We start from the raw sequence: 13,933 nt of genomic DNA, 5'->3' as shown, positions 1-13,933 counted from the left end.
AATATATATATATGTATGTATATATATATATATATATATATATATATATATATATATATATATATATATATATATATATATATATATATATATATATATATATGTAAATACATATATCTGGAAATGCCTTTCTTTAGAAAATACTTTGTGGCGCCACCTCTAATTGTAACTACGGCTACAAGTCTTAGCAACATGTCTTGACCAGCTGTACTCACATGTAAAGAAAGACATGTGTAACCTCCATCCTTTATAGAATAGCTCAAGCTCAGTCAGTTTGGATGGAGAGAATCTGTGAACATTAATTCTGAACTGTTTCTAGACTTTGACTGGACCATTCTAATACATCAGTTTTAAACTTATTTCTGGTTATATGTTTAGGGTTATTGTCCTGCTTGAAGGTGAACTTTTTTCAGGTTCATCCATCCTTCCAAATGTTCCCAACTTGCTTCCTCTGAGCTAAAGATACGTATGCCCACAACTTGATGCTGCTACCACGTTTTAAACTGAAATGTATGCATCCTTGGTGAGACGGAGGTTTAGGTTTATGCCACTGAAAGCCTTCTGCATGTGCTACATTTTTTGTCTCTCCTGTTTGGGTGGGTATCAATTCTTGATTGAAGATGAGCTATACTCTTTCCATTTTCAGCTGATGGGCTGAAAAGCAGTCTGTGAAATGTTTAAAGCTTGGAATACTGCTTTACAACAAGTTTATATCATTGGTCTTCATGAATCTGTTTATTCACTAATGTTCTCCAACACCACCTCAACATCCCACTCCAGCTCATTGAAAGACATCCCAAGGCATTTCCCCTGACCAGAGGGGATGAATTGTTCCTTTAATATAGAAAGTTCTTACTTGGCTCCCCCCAAAGTAGTAAATGATTAGAAAACACACAAAGAGAAGAAGCATCTTGATCAAATGCCCGAACCACCTCAACTGGTTCCCTATGGACTCAATTTATTTAATGGACCCACTGGATTTTATGTGAGGAGTAGCAGGGAGCTTTTCATCTCTAATTGATATTTCTGTAAGTTGCTGATGTGCCCAAAATAAAAAGCCTGGTTTCAAGCAACTCTTAATGCTTTGGTTGGATCTTTAAGTATTTTGCAATTGGCAAACTGTTAAATGTAGGGGTGGCATTTTATAAAGAACCAAATTCAAAATTTCCAAATATTCTTTTTTGTTGTTGTTGTTGAGCTCTTGACAAATATGCTCCACAATTTACTTTTTGTTTTTACATTGAAAACAATGTATTATTTTTTTTTTTACACCTCACCAAAGTGCATACACTGAAGTTTGTGGTTGTTGTACAACAAAAATGTAACAAAAGTTCAAGTGGTATGAATATTGCAGGAGATAACTCCTAGGTGTCTAAACCACAGCAAATCTCAGTTATTTTTCTGAGAGTTGGTAAAAACAGGATGTGGATTTGGGAACATTTTTTTTCCATTATAAATCTTGTGCTCAACAGAATTCAGGGGGAAAAAAAGCCATCTGTGTCTGACTCTTATCCCTGGCTTTCTGTGGAGCCTGGATGAGCCTGAGCCAGCAAATGTCAGTCGGATAAAGACCAAGTCTGACAGACAGACACTGAGAGTTTTGTCATTCCATGTGTCATCCCTTTGCTAGCAAGCCCCAATTTTTGCCGGTCTTAGAAGTCCTCAGACGATGCAGGAGAGAAATGTTCTGAGGGAGAACGTTAGGTTTTGTAACTCCTCTGAGCCCCACGTAAGGCTGAAACGCTGAGGACATGCACTATTTCTGCACCCTGATGGCCTCGGAGAGTTTTCATTATTGTCTTATGATGGAGGTCGCCATAGAAACGGCAAACACATCAACAGTCACCCCCCACAAACAAGTTAAAGCGCTTCGATGTTCTTTCAGAGGCAAGAGGTTCTGTCCAGTGTAGGATGTTATTTAATGCGACTTGATATTTAGAAAAACAACTAAATCAAGCAGATTGCCTGGAAAACATTGTAGGTAAGCTCAACAAAACATAACATGCTTTATACTGAAAACATTGACTGTGATCATCATGTATTAGTGTAATCGTCTAATGTGTTTTTCCGCAATAAAGTAAATGCACAGTACTAAAAAGAAATATAATATCCAGTTATCTGAATCTCTGTATTCACATCTCATAATGCAAAGTTAAGAAGAACAAGAAGCAGAAAAGGATAAGCATACAACTCTCCACATTTAATTTATATTTGCACAAAGTTGCATAACATTTTATGTACCTTACTATTCAATATCACTAGAGAAAGTGAAGAGAACAGCTTATTGCTTTATATCTACACAGTTTTCTGAACAAAAGATTTTTTATTTTTTTTTTGCGTTATTTAACTCAATGATTTCCACATACATTTAATCTCATAAAATGTTCCATATCACACAAGTCTTAAGTCCATATACACATATTTTATTCTAAGGAGGCTTAGGCATACATTCACAATTTAAAATAGATGTCCACTGAATAGTGTGTTGCTTCACAGGGCCTCTTTTGTATTTACGACGAAAATACAATAAAGTTTTTTTGTTACATATTTTGTGCAATCATTTTGAGTGGTGAATCTTCTTTTACATTCTTAGAGCAACAGCAGCTAAGGAACAAACACTTGTCCAACAAACATTTTTTGTTGGACAAGAAACTTCAGCAAACGGAATGGCTAAATGACCTACAAAATTGTGACTTTTTCTTTATCCTTTAAAATGTTTAATCTGCTTTTGGTCAAGTTGGATAAAGAAATGTTGGTAAACTGGTGACAAAATTTGATACAATGTAGGAAATTTTAAAATCTAGAAAATCAGCTGTTGCAGCAAGTTATGCTACCAATGCTAATTGCTAATAAATGTTAAAATGGTTTAAAAAATGTTTCTATTATGTGCTCTTGACATCGTTTGTTTTACAAAACCAATGCTTGGATGTCCAAATTTCATCACTACTAACATTTCGTGGAGCCAAAACTATTATCAATACTTTGATTAAACATAATTTTTTTTTCTGTACAAATATAATCAGTCCCCTTTCATGAGCCCATGCAACTTGTGACTTTTCACTCAAATGTTTCAGAGCTTCAAAGGACCAAACAAAGTAGCTAGAATGAGAATGATGTGAATATCTGCACTGCTGAGCAACAAATTTCTGTAAACAATGTTCCCAAGCTCCAAAATTGATTTGAAAGACCTCCTGCTGTTGTACAATGAACAAACACAGAACAAAGCAGCAAAAAGGAATTCAAGAAACGCTTGAAACAAACACAAGACACATTAGGAGAATTAAATATCACAGAAAGATGACGACAAGTTCATGTTTTCAAATGCAGCCATATCAGTTTGATGATATCCTAATTGTCAAATATACTGTTGAAAGCACCACTGGCTATATGATGCTGCCTGTAATTTGGAAATTTTATCTAAATAAGTTGCTAATTTAACATCAAATTCGTTATTTCAGATTTTCCAAACCTCAAATTAGGTTACATTTGTTTAAAATCAAAATCAAATGAGCCTGTCTTCCAAATTTAAGGAGTAATAATTTAACGTGAGGCTTTTGTTGTTTTTCTTGATAGATTTTTACAGTGTAAATTGCTCGAGAAGTGATTCCAAGAAGAGTATTGTTGTGTTTGTGGTTGAACTGGAGCCTTAGGAACACTAGTTGTCGGTATTGTTGTACTTTATGAGACCACAATTTAGTAAAGTGCTGTGCGAAAAGTGTTGAAACATTTAGCTTGAGACTGTACTATCCAAGCACTTTATATAAATATATACTACTTGAGGTCAGTCAAATACACATTAAGATATTGAAAACTGCACTCTTTAGATCCTACAATAAAAATCACTTTCGGTAAGTCAAACCCAGGTCTTTCAATTGCATTTAGGCATCAGTAGACATCTATATGTGGACAAATTCTTTACAATTCAAAATATAGAAAAAATGTATAGTATTAGCCTTGGATAGATGACACAAAGACCTAACTTTTGTGGCGCAAAACCAACTCTTCACATCATCCTAAAACATGACATCTCCATACTTAAAACTGGCAGTGACAGCAAGATGTTGTAGAGGTGCTTCCCTGTTCATGCTAATGGAGAAGTTGGATGGGAAAAAATGTGAAAATTAAGGAGTCCAGTCAAAATCCAGATCTAAATCCAAATGAGAATCTGTGGCAAGGGTTGAAACGAGAACGAATATTCATTTTAATTTTAGTCATTTACGTTTTTTTTAACAAAAACTGTGGCTTTATTTTGTATGAACGACTTAGGCTGTTGTAAAATTACCTAATTTATTAGTCACATGGCCCATGCTGCTTATGCACAATACCTTTAAAGTGTTTTTAAATGTATTTGATTTAAAAACAGAACAAATTTTCTAAATTTTTTCAAGCATACATGTGTCGATACACATTAATTAAGTTTAAAGAAACAAGACATGTTATTTAACAGTAAAAACTGCAATAAACTATCACCTCAGCTTTATTACGTTAAAAATATACAGTTTCATTAGAAGAACGAAAGGATAATTCGACTAACTTGTTTCCCTAGATGTTAGAAAGGAGGTATTTAAAACCGTGTTTATGTCAATAAAGTAAAACACCACCAATCAATGCACTAAAGGAGGATGAGCTGGTACAGACTGTCCCAGTGGATTGAAATGTCCCTATGTGGCTTACCACTCGGTTTGTACCATGTTCTCTGGAGCTGCAGTTACCCAGCTGCAACATCAATAGTATTTGTCAAGTGGTTAGAGCTGATAAGGACACAGATGATTGCCTTGGGGTTGCTTAAAGCCTGGTTTGTCAGGGTAACTTGGAAGCTAGAACTGTCAGTAATTGAGCTAAAGCGCTTCATACCCCCTACACCTGACTGCTTGCATCATTCTATGTTATATTTCTCATGCTTTCTGGAATTAAAATCAGGGCAATTTAGTTATTGGACAGCAAGACAGTCAGAAAAGTCTTAGATCTCTGTCAAGACTTGCCGGAGCAGCCTCTCCATTGTGTTCTATCCCTCTCTTGCCTATGACCTCCCACAGGTTCCATTAACTGCAGCACCCAAGCAACCTCAAGCACATCCAATCTTGTGACAGTTACATAACAAAAGATGAGTGCAGGGAAGATTAGTGAAGGGTGAGGCAAGAGATCGAGAAGTGTCAGGGTTTGCTCAGCCTACAAAAACAAAAACTCCTTTACCGTTATCGTGCGGATCACTGGGGTGCAGCCTCTCCTCTGAAGTTACCTTGCCTTCCTCCAGTCTAACAAGAGCATGACATACAACTGGTTTTTTATTTCCTAGCAAGAAACTTTTCTCCACCTCAGTTCTGAAAAAAAACAAAAAAAAACACACAACTCCGCCACATGTTTCTACTTGTCATTTCGAATTATGCGAGTCGAAAGCACGCCAGTCAGAAAGGGAAAAATGTGACATGTGGGGTGGCAGGTGATAAAGTTGTGCTGTTGACCTGCCCCCTTTAGCTTCCATCCTTCCATATACAGCTTCACAAAGCCAGATAGAAGTTGCTTTAACTTAACTAAAATCTTTTAAGAAAATCAGTTTTTGACACGTCTCTACTTCTCTCAACCGTCAGTGATCTTTAAGTGTCACTGGGTTTTATGACATCCATTTCCAAAACAATGTCAGTCTTAACATTGAAAAAATCTATTACTGCTGGACATGCTTTAGTTCAACCATCAATACTGAGGCATTCACAATGTTTACTTTTTTGGCAGCCTGTGTTTCACCCAGCCTGACTTCGTCATAATTGGACCAGTAGCCTACATATAAACTCCTTTCCATACTATTGTTAGGCATCAGACAGGTGAGTAAGAGTGACATTTTGTTCTACTAACTACTCAAATAACCAGATGAGCAGAGGAGCAGTGGTAAATGGCAGATCTAGCTCAGCAGTGAAGGAGTCTAAGGGAAGCCTGATAAATGTTTGGGTGAGCCTGAATTTTTTTCTCGCAGAAATCAGCCCCGTACCCAACTGGAGGCTAATACGGATTTGCTTTGTTAAATCCAGATATTGTCTATTTTTATGGCCAGGCAATGTAATAATCTTTCAAGTTACTGTAAGTGAGGGAAGAGAAGACTCAAACTCGCATATACCCATTACAGCTAAAAATAAATAAATAAAAAAACAACACTGTTAAACAGTAATCATATACAGGCCCAGGAATCTCCTGAGAGCCCACATTTAATCTTAGAATCACTGCAGGCTTATGAAACCAGCCATCCAACCAGCTGTATAAAAACAGTCTCATAAATATATCTCGCAAGCGAAGGAGAATTTTTCCTAACAAGAGAGATGTTTCTGCTTTTGTGAGTGTGTGTGAGGCAGAAAAGCAGCACCAGAGGCCCAGCCTGTGACAAAACAAAGAGATTAAATGACCTGTGAATGTGACTTTCCATTTTCTATTACAGTAACCTGAGTTTAACTTAGAAGGCTGCTGCCCCCCTCTGGTGGCTAATGAGACATCAACATACACTTGTACAACAACGCCTGCTTTTACTTTCGTGTGTCTGCTCAGGTACTTTCAGTTGATTGAAATCAGAAACAGAGATACCAAACTAACTGGAAATGGTGATAAAATGACGACGGTAAAGCATTAAGATTCAATATGCATTGCCTGCTCCCCGCCTCACATTTCTAAAGGCAAACCTTCCTGTCTGCAGTTCAGATAAAATCTAGGAGAAATGTGCTCTTTTGACACACATTGCCAAAAAAAAAAAAAGTCCAGAATGCAAACATGTCAGGGCCCCCTCTGAGGTGAGATTTCAGCTCAAGCAAGAGCCAAATGTCAACCAGCTCAGACAGATGGTGCACAGAGCTGGTCAGCAGAGGCCAACCTTGGTCAGCAGTGACGAGGAGAGGGAGGGCAACGCGGTTTTTGTTTTTGTGCAGAACGCTTGATGTTGACGGGAGCATCAGGAGAGCGTTGTTGCCCAGGTGGGAAGGTAAAATCATGTCAGGCTTGTTTGTGTGGCAGGTGCTCTGGGACTCTGTGGGTTGCTGTCGAGCTGTCGCTGTGACAGAGGAATGTCAAGAGTGGATGAACAGCTTAAAGAGGGCTTTTGATATCAGATAAGAAGAACAGAATGCGCTGCCTATTTTTGTTATCCATATTTTGGTTTTCACGTAGTTTTTGACCTTCCACAGAATAAACTATTTGTATGAAATAGAACAGATTTCCCTCTGCCATCTTCCTGCACCTCTTTAATTGGAAAATTGCATACATTTTCAAAACACATTTTCAGGGTTCTTGGTTCTTTCTTTGGACAGTGTACCATCAATTCCTCGCAAATACTATTATCTTAGTCATAAATAAATGAATGGAAGGATGGATGGATGGATGGATGGATGGATAAGCGAGTAATAAAAAATGTTCACATTGGAAGATTTATAATACTTCTAACATACTCAGATCAGTTGATTAATTACATCTCATTTGAGTTCTTGTGATGATACCATTGAATCTAACTAAAATAGTAGTTATCAGGGATGGGTAATATAGACTTTATCATAATATTTTGTAAAATTTATTGTGACAATTACACCAACTAACCAACCTTCACACAGTAGTACAATTTAATACAATTTTTTAATTAATTGATTTTTTTATGCTATTATGAAACCAACAATGGGTTTCTAAAAAATACAAATCCTGACAAAACATGCAGCGTTTTGGTTTTCAAAATTTAGCATAGCATGAAAATGTTGATAATACTCGTTGGATTCATATTAGATTTACTTCACTTCAGATACAGAACGTAAACAAATGCCTCCTTTTCACACAGCCGTACAGTTTGGTGTCGTTTTGTCTGTTTCCATGGTAAAAGCAGTCCATATATTCATAAAACTGACCAAAAACGCACCATTTCTGGGTCCACGTCTATTGTGGAGTTACAATCCTCACACAACACAGTCCACTGACAGAGGGACAGAAAAACGTCACAGATTGCCACAGTCATATTACTATAATATGATATGACATATGATGTAATGCAAGAACACATTTTGAAAGATCAACAAACTTTAAATTCTAATGAATATATAACATGACAACTTGAAGATATTTTGAATATCCAAAATAAACAAAGAAAGAAAGAAATTAAATGAATTATAAAGTCTCTGTAAACAAAATTGTCCTTCAAAAAAAAAAAAAAGAGCTAGTTGAGATCGTTGTTCCAAACTGAAGTCTCATCGTTAAGTTTTTGGTAGAAGGTGAAAGAGAAAAACAATAAATCATGCAAATAGAACTTACTTAGGTTGTTTTAATTTATCATGCTATTAATTGATTTATTGCTTGTTGCGACAAGCTTAGAGGGGGGTAAGAATTGACTCATAGTCAACACAAAATGTTCCAGAACATTTGGCTCTATTTCTACCCAAAAAGGTTGTGTACAAAAACTCCAAAAACAAAAGCATACAATGGCGGAGAAGCAAAACAACCACCTCACCTTTAAGTCGTATAGCCTTTGCCTTCATCTAAGCAATATAATTATTGAAAAAAAGCCTGAAGTAGAGTGCAGTTCTTAAAAATGTAAATAAAAACAGTCAGGTATGAAACTATCTAACTACAAAATGGCAAAGGGTCCAAAATGATTACCGTCCTTTGCTGAAAATACCATAGTTAAAACCTAAAACTAGCAGTATATTTTTTTAGGGTGCACCTTCTCTTATGCTTAAAAGGAAATACCTCAAACATGCAGGAAAATGTTGCATGGCCAATGTGGGTATTTAGGTTGTTTTTGTATGTTTGAAATGCCTGGCTGCAACACTAATTTTCCCCCTTTGTGAGACAATTAAAGACACTGAACAAATACCAATTTTGCATAAGAAATTCAGTAAATTGCTGTGAAATTATTCAAACTGGCAGGCACAGATTTAAAGTAATTTGCTTTTTGATGGAAAATAAAACATTTTCAAATGCAATCCTTGAAAAAAAAAATAGATTATTTCTGTGGGGAAAAAAAGAAATAACTTATTTTTTTAAATCATGTATTTATTTAAATATCATGTTGACAACTCCTTCTCGGTAATGAAAGGAATAATCATTTTTGATTTCATTAGAGCAATAAGACCAGTCTTACAATTGCCGATCAGCTTTCTGCAATGTCTTTATGAGGATCTCTTCCACCCTAATCTTTGGCCTCCACAAATCAGACTGAAGTTTGGACTCTTCAGAAAAACTGATTGGTTACCTAAATCTGACAATAATTTGGCCTGAATCATTTGGGGCTTCACTTTAGAGTAGGAAAAATACAAAAGAAACATCAATTCCACATTTGGTCATAAAATAAAGTGACTGCAGTTTAAAAAAAGTAATTTTTATGAGCAGTTTGAAATTCAGCTTTATTAGCAATTTGTTTACGCACTATTGCCTCCGCCGCTAAAATAAAACTCCACTATCATAATTTCGACCTTTAAGCTATTCTGACGTATAATTGAGCACCTAAAATATAGCCTCCATTTTTAAATTTTAAAGCACGACAAATGTCTTCACCTAGACTGTTAGCTGTTGCAGAGAAATCCCTTCCTTACACCTACAGGATTATTTTCTTTTTCTTTTTTGTTCTGCACACTTGCAAAAAGTTAAATTCCCTCAACTCTTCCCTTGTCTCATCAACATTAAATAGTGCATGAACCCCACAGTTGGCTTTTCTTTCTTTAAATGGAGGATTACTCTGGTTCTCCAGTTCAAACGGCAAACATGCAGTATTCTCAGACTGTTTCTAGTAGAATGAGGAGAGGGCTTTAAAGGTATGTGAGCAGGTAGAAAGATGGATAAGTGATATACGCCTCGGCACAAAACGTGTATAGGCTGAGAGAAAGCAATTTCCTGCTCTCAGAGATGTTGCTGCGGCTCGAGTTGAGTCACACATCGACGGCTCTATGAAGGTATTGTCCCATTAATAAAGGCGAAATAAAGAAGCGCTAAAAGTTCAGTCTGTGCAAAACTTTAAGTTTCATTACTAAAATTACGTCTCTCCTTTCCCTTCTTTCGCTTCTCTACCATTTATTGTCTGAACTAAAGTAACCCTACCTTCGCAGGGGTTTCTACGGTAATGAAAGGCTATAACATAATGTTGGAACACAGAGGGAGAGCCGATTCAAAATACCCTTTTTCCCTTCTGAGCGTCGAGCTTCCCTTTGATCATCAAATTGTTCTCCTGAAAATCCTTCTTGAATTATCTGGGCCACTGAAGTGGAAAGTGAATTTTCTGGGGAGGCCAAAGCTTCTTATAGGGGAAGGGGAAAAGAAGCAGAAAAACTAATAAAAAAAGATGTGAAAATTTAACAAATTGAATCAGAGAACAAAGAAAAAAAGAAAAGAAAAAGAATATGATCACCACTTGTAAGTGCAAGAGAGGAAAGTTTATCAAGCTCTTTATTCAGTACAACTGAACACTAATAATGCCTTTCATTTCAGCAAAAAGCATATAGGAGAAAAAAAACATCACAGAGTCCATGTTTCTTCCTTGTTGGCTTTATTGCTCAACTAAGGCATTACACATGTTTTTGGTATTTTACTGCAGCGCAGCCAAATAAATGTAATGTTAATATATACTCAAAAAAAAAAGCAAGCCCATTCCATTGGACGTGAACAGTGGAGCAAAGCTTTGCCCCTTTCCAAATGTTTTACAAAATCTTATTTAGCTGTGATGAGGAGATTATTGGGCTTTTCTGTTCAAGATTTAAACACAATCTCAAATATTAGCAGCAACCATTCTACAGGTCAGCACTGGCGAACCTGCAACTCTCAAGTTGCATAGTGCTCTTTGATGGCTCCTGTGTGGCTCTTTTTTAGGAACAACTTCCTCTATTCTTTGCCTAATTTTAAGGTCAACACAGATGTCAAAACACAATTTTGCATCAGGCAACACTTGTTTGTATAGTCAACTTTGCAAACTAACCAGTACTACTTCCTATAGTTGGTACCTGTTGGACACACCAAAGCATGCCCCTTGTTTTAAGAGACAATTGCTGAAGATGACCAGGCCTGATTGCCAAAACAGTTAAAAATTAACTTCCTCTAAAGATATGATCCCCGTAGGGCCCCAACTTTGATTATAGGGTCTGACACACTGAGCCCCTCGTCAGTTTTAATGTAAATTGCTTGTTTAATGGCAGCCTGTTTAATTTGCCCAGCTTGATTACAGTTTGCTGTGGTTGCAGTTAAGCACACATTTTCATATTCATGAATATTTATACTAATTCATCCTCTTCAGATGCAGCTGAATTCACTGAGAATGTCTTCCCGTTTACCAGGAAAATTTAACACAGACAATTTTTTCTCATCCGTGAGACTTTCATGCAGGTCAGAGCTCTGAAGGTTCTCCGTTTTGTGGTTGGGTGTGTGTGTGGGTGGGTGTGTGCGTGCGTGGGTGTGCGTGTGTGTGTGTGCGTGTCTTTGTGTGGTCCCCATGAATGTTGTAATTTATAAAAGAAAAGGAAAAGAAGAATAAGTTTGGGCTGCTTTGTTTACACGCAGACATCTTGTTATGTGCTGCCTCGTAAAACGGGGGATCAACAAGTCTTAAGTGAAACAGACAGACATATTCCTGCACAAAAACAGCTTGAGGGAAAAAATATATATATATATATATATTTTTTAAATTACCACTGGGAAGCTGTGCTCGTCCTGTTCAGAACTAAAATGAGTGTGAAGGAAATCCACTTGTACAAGTGGAGACAACACTCAAAATGGAGACATCAGACATAAAGTTTACTAAAATAAAAATACGAAAAGAAATAATAATAATAATACATGACACACATATAGCAGCTTGCAATTTTTCCTCACTCCCACTTAAAACCTCCCTGGAGCTCTAAAGATGACCAGGTAAACAAATCCACCGCTAAAGCTACATTTTCTACAACCACTTCTAATCTTTCATCAAGGCTGCTGGATAATCATGCCATTAGAGAATCAGTTCTGAATGTTACTTCAGCTTTGTTTTAGTTTTTGTGTTGTTGTTGTTTTTTCTAAAAATAAGGACAAACTGTATTTTAAAAGTAAGCAAACAGGTAAAACCTCTATCCATGTTTGTTTACCAAATGCTGCTTTTAATAGGCTTTGGGTCAATTCTAACCTTCGCTAATTTCTACCCATGAGTTATAAAAGTATATAAAAGTTAGAAATCAGATATTGGACTGCTAAGGTAATTTAGGATAATAGAGAGATAGCGAGTTCTTCCTCTCTTTAATTCTGACATAAAGCAACTTGTCAGATGTTTCCAAACTTCACTGGCTTTCCCAAACTGTAGGAAAACACAATGTTATTTTCTGCAAACCTACGACTTCGAAGAAGGTAATAAAAAAAATCAGCAATATTAATTAGGAAGTTAGGAAATGCAAATAATTTTATCATTGCTAACAGACCTAAAACAAGAAAAGTTTATTATGATTTAATACCTGATTTACGACTTTAATTGCCAAAAAGGACTTCTCTATATTTGTGTCATATTGTAATAGGCTCCCTAACTCATAGAGGCTGTCTTGCATTTGAAATTGCCACAAGTCATTGTTTATGCTTTTTGTAAAGTTAATTGACATCTGGTTGGTAAATATATTGAAATAAAAGTATTTTCATTTTTAAAGACAAATATATTTTCCTTGGCCAATATAAGAAATCACTGGTTAATTTAATCAAAGGTAAATAAATAAATCACCATCAGTGCCAGCTCTTGCTTATGTAATATCATCATTAAAATAAGTAAGGCCTTGCAGACTCAAGTGCTGTATGCTTGGAGACAAATCAGTGGCAATACGGACGACTATAAATACTTAGAAATATTGTCATTTTACTTTGGTTTTTTTGCTGCCTAACTGTTTCTCACTAGGTTTACGTAGTAACAGATACTTATTTTCTTTGTAACTAGCACAAAAATGACTTAAATGTTGTATAAACGGCAGTGGATAATGATTAAGAATACCTACAAAGTTCATTTTGTCATCTAAAATGTCTAAAGGTGGCGGGAGGAGGGCGGGAGCTTCCAAATAAAATTATAATTTACAAGAATATTTAAATAAAAGAAAGTGCAACCTAAATTTAAAACAACCTATGGAATGTTTAGCCACGAAGTGAAGCCTACATGAAAAACCTTGAAGAAAATTGTGCTATTAAATTTTAAAAATAGCTCACCAGTGCTTCATCCTCGGAGAGAACCCTGGTCTCATCACGGACAAGCACCACCTTAGCCTTGACTTCATCCAACGATATACTGAGGGGTTTAAAAATGCATCGTATTAGTATTCCATTGGACAGTTTGCTTGATTCCATCAATATGTGCTGAACATTCCTAGGTACTAGACAGTTATACAGAAAAAATAACTGCTTGTTTCAATAGGATTCCACTTAAAAATATCAACCTTGTTTTAATCTAGAGATTTAAAATAAAAACAAGCACACTATTTTTCAAAAAGAAGACCTGTCCTCACTTTTAAACTGCAAAACCAGAGTAGGCAATTAACTATGGGCAGATTAACACTGAAAAATACAAATCTCTTAAAGTCCAATTAACCTATTTACAGCTAATATCTTCATACCTTTGTCCTGATTTCACAATACAATGCACTACACTGTAAAGTCACACACACACACACATATATATGCCAACTCCTTTTCCCACGACACTAAACTCTTGTCATTAACTATTTTTCCATGCTTGTGTCTTCCTTCTAGAGGTTATAGCCAAACTGCCCCCTCTGAGCTCAGATAATGACTGCATAGCCAGAATCAATCCCCGGAGCGCGTCAACTAAGGCAGGCAAACATACAAAGCGAATAGTCTGCACAGCCTACAGAAGATCAATGCTCAGGGTGAGAGCTGGAGAGAAACAATGCCTTTCACCATTGTGAGAACGGCACACAGGCTGCAGAACAACGGCTCTGTAAATCCTGTGTGAAGTAAATTGGATTTTGGCTCA

The 13,933-nt window shown here is 36.3% G+C and overlaps 1 protein-coding gene across 6 annotated transcripts in view; it reads right to left on the bottom strand.

The window, feature by feature from the left end:
• Nucleotides 1-13,933, bottom strand: part of LOC122820601 (glucosidase 2 subunit beta-like) — a 158,495-nt gene that overhangs the window by 118,502 nt on the left and 26,060 nt on the right. For all 6 annotated transcript variants that reach the window (XR_006368836.1, XM_044098162.1, XM_044098161.1 and 3 more), the window contains one exon: nt 13,150-13,228. Coding sequence is in view for 5 of the 6 variants with exons in the window: in XM_044098162.1 (XP_043954097.1) it covers nt 13,150-13,228 (79 nt within the window). In the remaining variant the exon portion in view is untranslated. The remainder of the gene's footprint in view (nt 1-13,149; nt 13,229-13,933) is intronic.

This window comes from Gambusia affinis, linkage group LG18 (genome assembly GCF_019740435.1).
Source record: "Gambusia affinis linkage group LG18, SWU_Gaff_1.0, whole genome shotgun sequence".
Classification (NCBI taxonomy): Eukaryota; Metazoa; Chordata; class Actinopteri; order Cyprinodontiformes; family Poeciliidae; genus Gambusia; species Gambusia affinis.
This window is presented reverse-complemented; position numbering and strand designations above follow the sequence as displayed.